This window comes from Chlorocebus sabaeus, chromosome 10 (genome assembly GCF_047675955.1).
Source record: "Chlorocebus sabaeus isolate Y175 chromosome 10, mChlSab1.0.hap1, whole genome shotgun sequence".
Classification (NCBI taxonomy): Eukaryota; Metazoa; Chordata; class Mammalia; order Primates; family Cercopithecidae; genus Chlorocebus; species Chlorocebus sabaeus.
In genome coordinates this window covers 121,585,622-121,602,415 of record NC_132913.1, presented here as the reverse complement: position 1 = coordinate 121,602,415, position 16,794 = coordinate 121,585,622, and the positions used below count along the sequence as shown (strand labels likewise).

The 16,794-nt window shown below is 41.0% G+C and overlaps 1 protein-coding gene across 1 annotated transcript in view; it reads right to left on the bottom strand.

Moving 5' to 3' along the window:
* SPP2 (secreted phosphoprotein 2) overlaps positions 1–16,794 on the bottom strand; it is a 20,693-nt gene extending 3,899 nt beyond the window's left edge. The window contains exons 1-6 of the mRNA XM_038000745.2: positions 16,179–16,794; positions 15,955–16,079; positions 8,746–8,868; positions 7,234–7,344; positions 1,173–1,227; positions 165–215 (exon numbers count right to left, since the gene is read on the bottom strand). Of these exons, the coding sequence (XP_037856673.2) occupies positions 165–215; positions 1,173–1,227; positions 7,234–7,344; positions 8,746–8,868; positions 15,955–16,079; positions 16,179–16,251 (538 nt within the window). The 5' untranslated portion in view covers positions 16,252–16,794. The remainder of the gene's footprint in view (positions 1–164; positions 216–1,172; positions 1,228–7,233; positions 7,345–8,745; positions 8,869–15,954; positions 16,080–16,178) is intronic.

Here is a 16,794-nt window from a genome sequence, read left to right as displayed (position 1 = left end):
AAGCAAGTTTATACATTACTATTCTTTTCATTTTTACTTAAAATATTTTGTCTTTCAGAGATTTAACTCCTATGAAACTGGAAACAGCTATGAAATAGGATTTCTCAGGAGTCCAGATCGATCAGAAAAGGGTCTGGTAGCACAGCAGGAAAGAAACCACTTACCAAGTGACTGATCATAAAATTGTTCACTTGTGGACTCATCTGGAATGAGACCTGTAACACAGTAATAATCATAAGACAAGACTCCTCTCACTATTCCAGAATGTTCTATGACTTCATTATTAATGCCACAAATATGCTTCTTAAGCAAAGAAGCAGTAAGAGATCACCACTGAGTTTTATTGCTATCAGCACTAATAGGAAAAATGCCTCCTAAATCATAGAACACTAACCCAACCCACTTTGTATTAAAAGCCACACAGGGAAAGAAAGAAGAGGAGCCCTTCCTCCCTGAATCAAGACATTCAAAGAGATGATTAGATCTAGTTGTACAGCTGAAAGACGACAGAATTCACCCTGTTTACTCCTGATCCTCCCAGCTACACATTCTTAAGGGGAAAACCAACACTGGCTCTGTTTACTTGGCAGAGATGTTGGGGCCATCAAATGGAATGATGTATGGAAAAGCTCTGTTGTGAATACAAAGAAATATCTAAATGAATAGTTGTATCATTACTACCTAGTGATAAAAAGTAAGCAAAAGCAAAACAAAATGTTAATTTTCTTTTTTTTTTTTTTTTTTTTTTTCTTTTTTGAGACGGAGTCTCGCTCTGTCCCCCGGGCTGGAGTGCAGTGGCCGGATCTCAGCTCACTGCAAGCTCCCGGGTTCACGCCATTCTCCTGCCTCTGCCTCCCGAGTAGCTGGGACTACAGGCTCCCGCCACCTCGCCCGGCTAGTTTTTTGTATTTTTTAGTAGGGACAGGGTTTCACCGTGTTAGCCAGGATGGTCTCGATCTCCTGACTTCGTGATCCGCCCGTCTCGGCCTCCCAAAGTGCTGGGATTACACGCTTGAGCCACCGCGCCCCGCCAAAATGTAAATTTTCTATGACTGTAATTGTTGCAAGATTATATACATACGTATTTCTAGTTTTAAATGACTCACTAGGAAAGAACTGCAATATGAAGTTATTTTAAGAAAAAAGATTAAAAAGAACAAATCTTAACTTACCAAATACAGAATTGTTTCTCCATTTACGAGATCCCAACATGTCCCCAAAAATCATCTAAAGAAATTCAGGCATCAGGATATTTCAACACATGAAAGAAAGAAAAAGAAAAGACACTGAAAAATGTAAATGTCATCTGGAAGACTCTGATATATGTTATATAATCCATTTTTTAAGAAATAGGCAATATATTATATTAAATAACTTTATATGGTATCAAACATGTAAGTCTAAGAAAGCACATGGGGAAGAGCAACCTACGTGAAGTTTAAATTGCCCACAGATCTTTCCCCTAGACTGAGAATGTACTCCCAAACATGGTCGACCTCCAGAAAAGCAAAACCCTGTTACACAGACTTGCACATAGACTAAGTTTAGGTCAAATTTTAGAGTTTTCTCTCTACAAAGTCATTGTAATATGTTCAGTAGGAAAAGGTGTCCACAAGAAGTTTTCATGAAACCACTAAAAGTCCATGCAATCATCGCAAAGTAAAGTGGTTGCTTGGCTCACAGTCTTTCTACCAAGAGTCTTGGTAGGCTGTCCTCCCCGTCCTGAACAGTTACAGGTAGTCTCTTGGCCTCCATCACAGTCATTGGACCAGGAAGGGACACATACCAAGACAATTTAAGAGAGAAAGAGCATTCCTTTCAACAGATAGTGCTGATACTACCAGATATGCACATGCAAAAGAATGAAGTCGAACTCCTTCCTCACATCATATGCAAAAGTCAAATCAACATGGAGCATAGACCTAATGTAAGACTACAGAAACAACAAAACAAAAAATTACTAAACTGGACTTCATCAAAATTTAATTTGGCTCTTCAAAGGGCACCATCAAGAAAGTAAAAGATAATCCACAGAGGGGGAGAAAATGTTTCAAAACAACTCAATAAAAAGACAAATAGTACAATTAAATCATAGGCAAGGATTTGAACAGACATTTCTTCAAAGAAGATGTATAATGGCCAATCATTAGTCATTAGAAAAATGTAAATTAAAACCACAATGAGAGCTGGGCACAGTGGCTCATGCCTATAATCCCAGGACTTTGGGAGGCGAGGCAGGCAGATCAGCTGAGGCCAGCAGATGGAGACCAACCAGGCCAACATGGTGAAACCCTGTCTCTACTAAAAATACAAAAATTAGCCATGCACGGTGGCACACACTTGTAGTCCCAGCTTCTTGGGAGGCTGAGACACTACAATTGCTTGAACCCGGGAGACAAAGGTTATAGTGAGCCAAGATTATGCCACTGCACTCCAGACTGAGTGACAGAGTGAGACTCTGTCAACAACAACAACAAAAAAACTACAATGAGGTACCATGTCACACTCACTAGAATGGTTAAAATAAAAAAGACAAGTATTGACAAAAATGTATAGAAACTGAAATCCTCATACAGTACTGGTGGGAATGTAAAATGGTACAGCTGCTATGGAAATAATGTGGCAGTTCCTCAAAAAGTTAAACATAAAGTCACTATATGGTCATTAAACATCGAGTTACTATATGATCCAGGAATTCTGTTCCCAAGAGAATTAAATATATGTGTACACAAAAACTTGCCCATGAATGCTTCTAGCATCATTATCTGTGATAGCCAAAAAGGGAGAAATAAACCCAATGTTGACCAACGAACGAATGGATCAATCAAATGTGGCTCTGTAAAATGGAACAATAAAAAGGAATGAAGCACTGATGCATGCTGCAACATGGATAAACCTCCAGAACATTATGCTAAGTGAAACAAGTCAGTCACAAAAGAACACAGGCTGTATGATTCCATTTGTATGAAATGATCAGAATGGACAAATCCATAGACACACAAAGTAGATTAGTGGTTGTCAGGTGTTGGGAGGAATGAGGAATAGAGAATGACTGTTATTAGGGTCTCTCTTCCACGTGATGAAAGTGCTCTGGATTTAAATGGTGGTGGCAGTTGTGAATATACTAAAAAGCACTGAACTGTACACATAAAAAGGGTGAATTCTATGGTATGTAAATTATATCTCCACCAAAATGTATTTTAGAAGGGGAGTATCAAAACATCACATTGTACACAGTAAATATATACAATTTAAAATAAATTAATAATAAAGTTACATGTATAAAAGAACAAAAAAAGGGGACACTTAAGCCAGGTCAACAGGGGAAATGCTGAGAGGTTTCTCTAACTGGCAGCAGAGAGAAATGGCTCCTTTCCCTCCTAAGTACAGAGGACATAGTCTGGAGTAGCTTGAGGCTTTGCTTCCTGCTGCAAGGAGGAAGCCTCTCTGCAGTAAGGGTGGGCGTGGAGTGCGGGAGGCACAGTGACAGAGAAAGAGAGACACAGAGAGAGAGGAAGGAGGAGAAGATGGAGGAGGGAGAGAAGCAAGGAGAAGGAGAGGGAGAGGGAGGAGGAAAGAGAGGAGAGAGAGAGAGAGAAAGGGGAATGAGGAGAAGGAGGAACAGGGAGGGGCATAGGGAAGAGGAGGCCAGGAGAGAAGGGGAAGGAGAAGAATGTGGCACATACAGGACTGAAGGACCCTAAGTCGAGTTGTCCCTGAAGCCAACTTCTCTCCTTCCTTTCTGGGAATGTGATCCAGGGAATTACCTCTTTTTGGCTTAGACTACTTCTAGTTGAATGTCTATCTCTTGAAATGAAAGGCAGTAAGTAAATTAAATGCCTGTCACTCCTCCCCTGAGCTCAGAATTCCTGTCATTATTCTTCCTCAGTTTCTCTCTCTTGGACTATTTTGGGTCTCGTGTCGGAAACCCTAGCTGACTTCATCGTATCCACTCCAAATCAGAAGGATTTGTCTAAAGTCCAGCTCACTTATTAGAAACTGAAGAAAAAAAAAAAGAGAGCGCCAACCTACAACTGTACTACGTTGTACCCTTTCAGCATTGTACTTCTGATGGCGCCTGCACCAGTATAAGACTGAGTGAGTGCTTATGCACCATATGGAAAGCTTTTCTCCTCTACACATTTCTCTTTCAGGATTGAAAAAGAAGTAATAAAAACTACAGTAATTCATATATCTATTTAGTCAAGGATAAGAGAATACTTGCAAATTTAGAAAATTATTTTCTCAATTTTTTATTGTTACTATACTTTAAAAAATTATGTCATGGAAAGTCCAAAGATTTTATATTCAGATCTCTCATTATGTCCTTACCAGACTTACTCTAAGTCCTTATTAGTCATAATTTGGATTTTGGGGTTTATTTGCCATGGCTTCCATTTTTCTTTATCTTACATTCCTTACTCTGGAAATTCCTCTACATTCTCTATGTGTTTTTCAAGTGATCTTTATTTTTATTACTCTGGGAGTTTTTTTCAGTTTTGTTTCTTCTATTTCTTCCTTCTGACGATAATTTGTTTGTTCTATGACTAAATTTATCCTAATCTAATGTCTTTCATATTTATAATATCACCATTCTTTTCACTGAAAATGATTACCAGTTGTTCTCTCATTTCTTCTCTGTTTCATGCAAGAAATTCATTTCAGAGTTTCCAGGAACTACTCAAGTCTCTATCTGCTTTCTTCTTTCCTTTTGAATTGTAGAATTTTTTTAATTTGAGAATTTTTAAAAATAAATTTGCTCAAAAATGTTTATGATCACCTAAGCTTTAAGAACAAGCAATCTGGGAGTTTATTTTAAGATCTAGTTTTTTTACAAGGGCTAACTTAGTATCTGAGTCTTCTTAGAAAACTTGAAATCGGAAGAAAAGAGAGTGGTCTTCACTATGCAATTAGAAAGTTGCAACAGATTTGTGGGCTTTGCAAACAACCAGAACCCATTTTCCCATTGAGGGGTGGAAGAGGCGTTAACTTAGCTGGCCATTTACTAAGTTCATTTTGTGTTAAAGGTCATAAAATGAACCAGAATCCATTTCTCTCAACATTCACTACTAAGCCCTAGACCCAGTCAGCATTCTCTCTCACCTCTTATTTACTTCATATTTACTCCATATTTATTCTTACCTAGTTCCAATCTGTTCATCATCTGATTCGGTTACCCTCCTCCGCTCCCAACACACACACATTTAAAACCCTTTCATAACCCCATGTCTTCAAGATAGAGCCAGACAACCTCAACAGGACCCTCAAAGTCCATCTTGACTGCTAGTGTTCCTCCAGCTCCACCTTGTGCCTCTCTCCCCATGTTTTTCTCATTCCTGTTGTAATAGAGTTCTATCCATTTCAACCTACCAGCTTTCCTGGCAATTCAGGGTACTCCCCATGATTTCCCCAGTGCTTGAAATGCCCTTCCCCCTCCACACTCTGCCCTGTTTGTTCTACCGTATACCTGCCTTCTGGATCTTGGCTGGAAGGTCAGTTCCTGGGATAAGCTGTCTGCTCCCCACGTGACCTGAATTCCTCTCACTATGTGGCCCCCAGTGCCTGCCTGACAGGTAATTCCTGCTTAGTGGACACCTTTCCCCCAGACATGTCTATAAACTCCACAATGGTTAGCACTGTGCTTTTCTTCCTCCCCACGGTCTTTTTTCTCATATGAACCACAAATCAAGACTAACAAAAGACTTGTGAAGTGATAAGCATGGTCCTTGTCATTTCTGTGTTAGCTGGGCCACAGTGTATGAGTGTGTTACAACAGAATGTACCTGACTTCCTAAATATTTCAATAGGATCTAAGGAAGGAGGCCCATGGTACTCGCCCCAGCACTAAGAAACGAAGATTCTTCAACTATGGCTCCAGGACAAGTTCAGAGATCAGCTGGGAGACGACCTTCAGAAGTTGTCAGTGTGAATGGGATCAATCAATAAGGCCATGCTCAACTGAACTTTTTGCGGAGAAAGTCCTAATAAACTCTGTGAAGTTCTCTTTGTACCAATAAGGCCTGTGATAGGAGTGTCTCAGTCATTAGTTTCATTACTTTCCAATTCTGAACGTACTTCCAGACAAAATAGTTAAGGCGTGAGTATGTTAATTATATGGGAAAATTAACTTTTATGTGTAATTCTTGAAGTCGAAATTTTATAATATTTTAATGTAATTTTCACTAGAGTTAAATCTTGAAAAACTGAACAAAAATATTAAACAGAAAGAATATGTTTGACAGAATCATCCATATAATGTTGGAAATATTTTAGAAATATCTGTCAATAATATTATCCTTTTACACATGAACAAATATGTCATGCTTTTATCCCTAAAGTGAAGAGATGGCCTCTTCTTATCATATTCTTGTCCATTTCTTCCCCAGTTTTCTTGCATTTATACAACAAGTATTTTGTGAGCTGTGTCAAACATTGTGCTGCATCAAACATTGTCCTGGGCTGACAAAAACAAACATGCCCTGCCCTCGTGAGACACACAGTCTAGTAAGGAAAGCAGCCAATAATTGGACACATATATAATATAATTTCAAGGAAAAAATGTATATGTTACTAATATTACAGTGTTATTGCAAATCACTTTCAATACAATTGAGAAAAAATAAGGGTCCTGCCATCCATTGAGTATCCCAGTGCCAGGCCAGATCCTTCATGTCCATCAACTTACCGGATTCTCTCAACAGCCTATAAGGTGGTCTTTATGACTGCTAGCATTTAACAGATGAAGAAGTCATGGATCGTGAGGGTTAAATGAAAGTCAAGTGTCCTGACCTGGACTGCAGAGCTGGAAAATAGTTTTGAACACTGGTTCAACAAAAATGTCCTTCTTGATTGCACTAAACCACAGTGCCAGCAAGCCACATACTTAGATCTGAAACTTCAAAGGTTTGCTAATTGTTACTTTAAAGCCATTTCCCAATCCCAGGGAAATCGTGTGTGTGTGTGTGTGTGTGTGTGTGTGTGTGTGTGTGTGTGTGTGTGTGTGTGAGAGAGAGAGAGAGAGAGAGAACAAGAGTGAAAGAATAGGCTGGGAGAAGTAGGGGATGTGGACAGTGAGGCTGTAGGTGTCCAAGAGAGAATGCCACTGTGTCAGCAGAGTTCTGCGTCCCCAAGCCCAGGCGACGACCCAACTACCCAGCAAACCACTCTGTTTTTCACAAACCCACACAGACCCTAAGAGGTGTGGTCTGAGAGAAGACAAGGCCCCCATCATACCTCTTCGCTGCTGTAAGACTCGGACGTGGAGGAGGACCAGCTGCAGCGAGCATGCACGCCCTGCACCTGCTGGGCAGATACCTTCACGGTGCTTCTGCAAACAGCTGTGGGCTGGAAAAGACAAAGTGGTGAGTTCTCTCTTCAGCTGTTTGTGGAAAGGGGTAGCCTCCATCGAGTAAATCAGGAAATAATGTCAGGTTTGGCGAAATGACAAAGGAAGAAAATCTTCACAGAGGCATTTTATTTTTTCAAAATGAAAATTCCTCAAGACCGAAGCAGAAACAAATGAAATATTTAAATGTCTCTTTGCTGTTTGACCCATTACCAGTCTCTAGAAAAAGCAAACATGTCCCCCATGAGTGCTGAGTGGGCTGCCCTGAGTCAATTTTCATTCAGACAAAAAGAAATGATGAAGAACCCCACAGGACTTCACCCTCTTCTTCTTAGACCTCAGATTTCATTAGAAATAGAAGCTTCTGACACTTTTGTATGAGTCCTTTGTAAAACAGAGTCACGGTGAGTAGTTTCATGAAACAAATAACAAATCAAACAATCCTCTTTTAAGTAACAAAACCCAACAGCTTGAACCTCGGAATGCAAACACTTTGGAAAGCAAATTTTGGACTGCTGGAGTTGCCCTGTTCAGATGGGATTACTGCCCGTGGATGTTGACTAAGTGTCTGTGGAGACCAAAGCTATTCCAGCTTGGATGCCAATCTGCCATGTTGACTTCTGATTAACCCATTTCTGGGAATCCCTCTAAGATTTCCACTTTCACGTATATACTGTAAATCCTGGCCTTAGGTCAAATTCCCTACAGTATGTAAGCCCTGGATCTGGGAGGTAATGGCACAGGGATCCACTGTCTCACCTCCACCTAAGATATGGGTTCTGTTTGTAAGTCCCTATGAAGTGTTTTGTTTTGTTTTTTTTTCTGGTAAACTGTATTTGGGAGCCTCTTTCTTCAGCCTCTCAGCTCCCTTGGCCTTTGGGGTTAGGTTTGCATGGACCTGCTCACCATGGAACAGTGCTGTACATGTTCTGGTCATGAGAGACACGAAAACGAACATGCCGTGCTCCTGATCTCACTAAGCCTGAAATAGTAGGGAAGACAGGTGTCATTCAACAGTCAACAGCAAAAGAACATGACATGTGCCAGGAACAGTCAGTGTTTCATAATCCTTTGTAAGAGAATTTTAAGTGTGTCTGGGATTTGTCTCTGGTATTGTATTCACTTTACCTGATACAAATACATCCTCATGTTAAAAAGCAGGAAACTGAGGCACCAGGGATTAAGTAATTTGTCAGGATCACTCAGGATCTCAGACTCCACAGCTCAATGATCAGCCACGGAGTAACACATCCCCCACCAGAGGACACCATGTCCACACTGTTAGCAGTGGGGCCAGATGCTAGCCAGGCAGCGGCCAAGTTCTTTGTGTGACTCTAGGTCATGGAAGAAGTGAGGCTCTTCCTTTTGTTCATTTCTGGGAGGGATCATCTCCCACTTACCACATAGTAGTCCCTCTGGAAGGCACATGTAGCAGGATCTTCTCCAGAATCCCTCCTGCATGTAGTCTCCCGGATGCTGAACTCTAAATTCATGACCAAGCTGTTCTCATCCAGGACCTCAACCTTCACAAAAATAAAGTATCAGAGTGTGATCAATGCATGTCTGAAGTTTACGATGCTATAAACCATTCTTTCTGCCCCATGAGAAAAAAATTACGGAATCGTCCACCATGAAAGCAATACATTATCTTAGCAACCACCTAATTCCATGCCTTTCTTCTCCAGACCAGAGAGGAAAAGTGACTTACCAAAGTCGTACAATAGTTTAGTGACAAAAATGGAACCAGAATGTAGGTGTTCTAACTCCAAGCCCAGTATCGCTTCTAACACTTTACAGTGACAATTGATACTCACTATTTGTGGATTCCGTATTGGCGAACTCATCTACTCACTAAAATTTATTTGTAACCCCAAAATCAATACTAGTAGCACTTACTTTGGCAATCATGTATGGACAAATGCCAAACAACAAAAATCTTGAGTCACCCAACATGCATGCTACCAACAGAAGCCGAACAAGGAGACATTCTGCCTTCTTGTTTCAACTCTCATATTGAAAACAGGTGTGCTTTTTATGGTCTCTTTAGTGGCTTTTTGTTGTTGTTGCATTTTTGTGCTTTTTGTTGGTAGCTTTAGTGTTTAAGATGGCCCCCAAGCCTGGTGTGGAAGACCCCACTAGTGTTCCCAAGCACAAGGCTGTGATGCACCTGACACGGAAAATATGTGAGTGAGGTGAGCTTTGTTCAGGGAGGAGTCACAGTGCTATTGGTCATGAGTTCAATGTTAATGAATCAACAATATATATTAATTTAAGCATCCTCAAGCAGGAATTCACAAAAACAAGGTTAGTATTGATGGGTTAATGAAAATGTTGTGACCCGAGGCCCACAGGAACCGCACCTTCTATTTCCCCTAGGAGCAATGATTCTGTGTTTGCTAATTCGGTGTTCATGGTGATTTTATACAATATAACTACTACAAGTAAGAGGAATCAACTGTACATATTTCTAAGTGTCATTTTCCTAAAAGACTGCTCCATAATTTTTTAAATAATTCCTGAAATAAATAATTAAGCAACAAGTGCATCTCTGCAGTACAGACTATTCTGCAGCCCTAGCTTCCTGCTTGAGCAGTTCTGATCTGTGAATGAGTTTAAATGATTTTATTCTCCTTTCCACAAAGGAAAATCATCTAAACTCTATGACAAATCTGGGGAGTTCTGATGTCACAAAGTCCTGTGACTTCTTGAGTCCTCACTGTGTGTTCAGTACCAGAGGCAGAGCAGGGAAGATGCCACGTGGCTTAAATTCCAGAGGAAGTGCCATACAGTGGACACAGCAAAGAAAACTATACAAGATCCTCCCAGATAGTTATGGGGCCATCAAGAAAAACAACAACATGGCAATGGGGGTGAGGGAAGGAAGCAGCTGTTTTAGAGAAAATGCCAGAAAAATCCTCCCAAGGAAGGCAAATTTAAACTGAGCCTTGAAGGATGGAAAGAAGCTCATCCTGTGAACAGAAAGCAGAGTCAATACCCTGGGGCAGGGACAAGTCCGGCTCTTGTGGCTGGAGCAACCTGACTAAGGCATGAACCATACACTACAACTTTGGAGAGATGGAGCGTGTCAGACAAGGTATGGTCTTGGAGCTCACGGGAAGGTGTTTAGATTTCATTGTCACTGCAGCGAGATGCTATCCCAGGATTTTAAGAGCTGCACCTGAATCACTGTGGCTGCTGCAAGGTAAACAGATTGGGGCAGGAACAAGGGGGCAGCAGGAAGTCAGTGGGGAGCCCACCATGGTCCAGTACCTGACAACACCCCCAGGATCCAAGTCACTTCTTCCCTCTTAGTTTCTGAACCTACCTTGCAGCAAATTGAAGTCAGCAACACATTGAACATACCACCCAGGAAGGAGAGAGATGGAGGCAGCGCTCTTTCTGTGAGAGTGAGAACTATTTACAAGTAGGGAATCATAGGCACATGCAGAACATTTTGTTTCGGAAAAAAAGTGGCAAAACTCCAAGTTTCAGATGGGGATCTTTATGTCTCCTAACATAGGACACATAATGAGTGCTGATACAAGTAGAATTTTCTGAAAACAAGTAGAAATAAAAACTCAACCTCACTGTTAATTACTGCCTCATATATTTATAATTTTAATATTTTGAATGTTAAATCTGAGTCTCATTAAAAAATTAAAAAATAAAAACCTCTCCCATCAACTGAAGTCCATTGTTTGGGGCCCTCCACTGCAGAGCATGCTTCAGCAATTCACCGGAAAGCAATTCGATGGAAGCAAACTGGCAACACGAAAGCTGAAAAGATGAAAATGCGGGTTTTTGGGGGGTACAGATCGTTTTATTGAGCTGTGAGATAATTTTGCAACCTCTTTTGCATCTTGAAGGGGTCTTTCAAGAATAAGGAGAAACACCTAACATTTCTGCTGTTTCCTTTGAACTCACTTTCTGCCAGTAAATTTCTATTCTGTGTAATTCAAAAAATGTGGGACAGCCTAAATGCTCAACAATAAGAAATCAACTGGAGAAAATTAAAAACCCAGCATTACTGCTGAAATAAACTATGGTAATTTACAATCAGTATTATAATACGGTCTTATTTTTCTTTAAAAATGCATTTTATACCTTCATATGAATTTAAAAACCTCAAAAGGATATCCTCTCATGGGGTTATAGTGAGTGTTTCTCACAGAAATGGATAATGAATGTTATTTTTCATTTTCCCTTTCTTGTATTTTCTGACTTTTCGTAATAATTACATTTTGGTTTTTATTTTTAAAAGAAATACAAATATATAAAAATAAAAGACCCACAGCAATTCCATTTGACAATTGTAACGGTTAATTTTATAGTGTCAACTTGACTGAACCATGGTGCCCAGATATTTGGTCAATATTATTCTGAATGTTTCTGTGAAGCTATTCTTTGAATGGGATTAATATTTACGTCAGTGGACTTTGAGTAAAGCAGATGACCCTCCATTACGTGGGTGGGCCTTATCCAATCAGTTGAAGGCCTTAATAGAATAAGGTCAGAAATCTTCCCATCAGAAAGGAGCTCTGCCAGCAGACTGCCTTTGGATTCAAACTATAAGTTGTCCCTGAATCTCCAGCCTGCTGGCCTACCTCATGAGATTTTTTTTTCCTTTTGGACTTGCCAGCCTTTGAAATTGTGCACTGGTCACTTACGTTTTTCAAATGGATCCTTTATTAATGCACAAAAAGTAAAGATCAGAAATGACTAGCTGAGAATAATTTAGAAAGTCAAAAACCAAAAAATGCAAAGAGGTTGAAATGTAAAATGGACACACAAAAAAGGGCATGGAGACCTCAAGGATCCCAAACCTCCATGGCTTTGCCTCCAAACGTACCACAAATTTATCTGCTCCCCCCATCCTCCCTCCCCTGACTTGAGACCCCACACCAGCATCTCACCATGCTCAGTTTCTCCCCCATCCCCCACTCCACAGGCAGCTAGAGAGATTGTAATGGACTGTTTGTCCGCTGCCCCAATCCGTATATTGAAACTCTAATCCCTGATGTGGTATTTGGAGGTTGGGCCTTTGGGAGGTTGTTAGGTCTTCAAGATAGAGCTCTTGTAAGTGGGATTAGCATCCTTATAAGAAGAGGCTGGAGAGTTAGCTAGCTCTCTTTCTGCCATGTGAGGATACGACAGGAAATCAGCAGTCTGCAGCCCAGAAGAGGGCCCTCACCAGAATCGGACCGTGCTGGCACGCTTATCCCGGATCTCAGCCTCCTGAACTCTGAGAAATAAGTTGGTGCTGTTTATGCATCACCTAGTCCATGGTTTGTTATGTGTTCATGGTACTTTGTTACTGTGGCCCAAGCTAAGCAGAGATGGTTTGCAAATGCAGATGTCCCCAGGGGTTACCCATTGCCCTTAAAACAGACCCCAATCTCCTCAAAATCATGACCTAGGCATGTCCCACTCATGCCCACCTCTCTGACCTCTCTCCACTCCCACCTTTCTCTTCCAGGCTCACTTGGCTCTAGCCAGCCTCCCTCTCAAGGCCTTTTGTCCTTCAGGGCCCTCTCACTGACTCTGCCAGCTCACCCCAATATTTCCTCAAAAGGTCTTTCCATGGTGGGAGCTTCCTGTCACTGGAGTGAGTTTTAGCTCAAATATGCAGCCTCAGAGGACACTTTTGCCCCATCTGACTGCTGCCCCAGACCGGGCCTGTCACGTTAACCTGCTTACCCTCCACTATGGTACTCTCCACTATTGGAAATGAATTTGGTTTATTTAACTGTGTCCTCTTGCTCTTCCGCTTTCTTCCCCTTCCCCTCCCTCCCCATCTCCCTTCCCTCTCTTTCCCTGGTAGAAACTGCTCCCTATGAAACCACAGCCTGACTTGTCCTCTTTGCTTCCCCCTGCCCAGCACAGGGCCAGTGCCCACCTTTCCTTTCTCTGCTTGTGTCCACTGAGGGAACAGTCCAAGTGAGCCTATTGTCAAGGTTGGAGCAAGAAAATCATCAATGCTAAAGTCATGTGGTTTTATCTTTTCTCATCGTTTTTCAGATTTGGAGTCCAGGAGGTGAGTAACTTAAAATCAATTACAAGAATATTTGATCCAGGTTTGTTGTTAATACGCAGTTGTTCTTCACTCAGACCACACATTAGAATGAGCAGGAGAACATTGAAGAATACGAGCCCTGCCCTCAGAGACTGGGGTTTAAGGAGTCAACCATCCCTCCTGGACATCAGAAATATTAAATATTTAAGCATCATCCCACGCGATGATGATGTGCAGTCTGAGTAGAGAATCAGTGGGCTTGGTAAGCAAACCTGGGGGCAAAGCAGAAGGGCCCAACCCTTCTCCCTATAACCATTGAACTGTACCCCCAAATATTCATGACTAAACCACTTACTTGCTTTGAACATATTCTTAGAAGTGAAACTATGCAATTGAAAGTGTTAAATATTTACTAGTTTTAACGTTTAACATGCTAGTGAATATGTTTAACACGTATTTCCAACTTGCTTTTCAAACACAATTTTACAAAATCACAAACTCTCAAGCAGTAATTGTGATTTTTTTCACCCTGTTATTCTTTTACCTTGTTATTCTTCTTTTTCACATTGCGATTTTAATTCTGCACCTTTCCTCTATTAGAGAGGTTGAATACTTTTCCAAATCTTTCTTAGTCTTTTGTATTTCCTCTTTTGTGAATTGTTTATAACCCCAGTGCTAGTGATCTATTCACTCAACTCTTTTCTGAGGGCTTTGCCTCAGTGTATCTCTCGTGTTTGCTAGGGTAGAGAGAATTGGTATGTTTGGAGCCATCTATAGGGTGTTTATAAAAGACGTGGTTAATACACACAACATAAATCAAAATATGAAACACTCCCAACAGGAAAAAATATCACCAGGAGAGATGAAAGGAAGAGAATCTCCCTTCCAGTGGGAGAAGAAATAGAGTTCTCAACAAGAGGGCATGGTGACTGTAGCTTGACCAATGAATTTGAATAATCAGAAAAGGGTAGGGAGAGGCAAGAATAGGCAGACCTCCAGGTAAAGGAGCAGTGTACTTGAGGTGGAGAGGCAACATTTTTCATATGCTCATCGAGAGTCACACACATCACCTATAAGTGTGTCTATTTTTAGGTGCGTGTGTGTCTGGGCTCAAGTCTGGGTGATCATACCAAGATGGTGCATGAGCCAGAACACGCTCTGGTGGTTGTACCTCACAATAGCTCATCCCCACAGGCCAGATTTCCATGGTGTCAGTAATTGGTTCTCTTGGGATCTGTCTTCATGCTTTTATTCATCTAATACACTGCTTTCTTCTGTAGTGAGCAATAGCTAAATCAAAAGTAAATTTAAACTGTTCATCTGCAAGGTTGGCAACAAGATCCCAATTCCACACCACCACAAGTGGATTTCATTAAGTGCCCATGGAAACTGACATTTGAAAGACAATACAAGCAAGGAAGAGGGTTCTGTATTCTGATCCAGGAGCAGCTCAACCTTTGGTGTGGCAGCTGACCAGTGCCTTCACACAACATCTCTGGATATTGCAAGTCACCCCCACTCTGGCCATGATTCTGGAATGGCACCTAAAAAAAACACAGCCCATAGTCTTCATGAACTATAACCAAACTAAAAAAGAAAACTGGGTCCATTTGATTCATTTTCCTTGAAATTTGGAAAAGAGAAACTGGGAGCCAGGCTCTGAAGAAGATCAAGCTGAATATGTTGTATTTGGAGACTAGAACTAGGAAACCATGAGCCATGTGCTCTACAGAGTAGCAGAGGGAACAAGCTAAGAGTCCGTCCAGGAGGGATGGGGGAAGGCAGCAGGCAGAGAGAAATCAACGCCCATCTGGTTTCTGCTGCCTGGACCTTCGGCCGTGTCTTCATTCTCATTCCCATGCTGCCTGGCTGCACAAAGCCTTCATTCCTAAGACGTGCAACTTTATAGAACCTCTCTACCTCTCACCTTAACCTAAATTTGCTTGAAAATATGTTCATTCCTAACTCCAAATGAGCCCCATGAAGATGATAATAAGGCTGTGAAATTACCTGGGGAACAGGAAGATGGGAGATGACTTGCTGCTCATGTTTCTCATTTCCTTTGAAGGATATTTTTACATTTCTTTCCTTGCATATCACAGACTTAGTCACTGGAAGCCCAAGTGATTACTCTTTCTCTAGCTCCCAAGGCTAAGAGGAAACAGACTATTACCAAATTGACAAGGAAAGGTGGATTTCTTTGGCTCAAAAGCCAGATTATTTCCAGTAAGTATTAGGAGCAGAACTGCTGAATTTGAAAGGAAGCTCATTTCCAATAAATGAGAAGTTCTTAATAAAACACCCCAGAAAGAACATGAGGACTTCAAGTACAAAAGCAAGATGTAGGAAACCAGAAGACAAGGTTAGAGAGGAGAATACAGCAGAAGAGTCAGTCATCAAAAGTGGCTTGGAGAGCCTCATGACAAAAATTGTAATTAAATCCTTTCTCTGTCAAAGAAAAGAGACAGTATGAAAGACATGACTAGCTACTATCATTTTTAAACTGGAGAAAATTTCTTAAAAGTATATCCAATGAACTGACAAAAGGCAGACAGCATTGGAAGGAGGAGTAGAGAAGACTTCATCGTGCACTTACTCTTTTTAATGAGCTTCTGAATGCCCGAAACAGATACGAACTCAGTGACTGGGAATTCACTTTTGCCACAGAGGCACTGAGGGCGTCCCTCAAGGAGGATGGATCGTAGTCGTACACTGGGAAACCTGGACATGCAAGCACATGGGGCACAGTGAGACAAGACACAGGCACCAGCGTGGCTCTGCATCATCCAGAGCAGGTGGCCAGGTTGGTGAATACCTTACCTGAGCAAGACCAGTAGTTCGTTCCAAGAGCAAACATAATCAATATCTTCATCATCATCATCATCTTCTCCATTCTGGAAATAATGATTGTAATCGAAAGACAGAGAGAGTGTCTCTCTACGTGTTTGGAGATGACAGTTCTTTCTAAGAGGAGCTGTCTTTATCAAACACTGGCTGCTGATTTTGACTGCAGCAATCTGTAACTTAAACAGAAATAATTGATCCTGGGGTCAATATTTTCTGCTGACTTTTCCTATGGAAATGTTCCAGTTTGAGGACACTTTTGAAGTTTGCAACTCACCAGGGAACTTTAGCCCAAGGCAAAAGGCATCAAGAGACTCAGGATTCCACGTGTGCTGTTTATTTTGCTCTATTTTAATTTCATTCTTTTGGGGGAGGGGATATAATCTTAATTCAACAAAATGGTTAATCTTAAATTGTTGTGTATTGAGATCCCCTCATGGTTCTAAAGATTTTGCAGTTGACTGCTTATGAAAATAGTGTGTGTATAAGATCTTCTTGGAAATTATAACTTTGGAGAAGATAATTTTATATAGGGTTCCTAAATATTCAGAGCAAGTACAAGTGCAGTAAAAAACTGGGACACACCATCCTA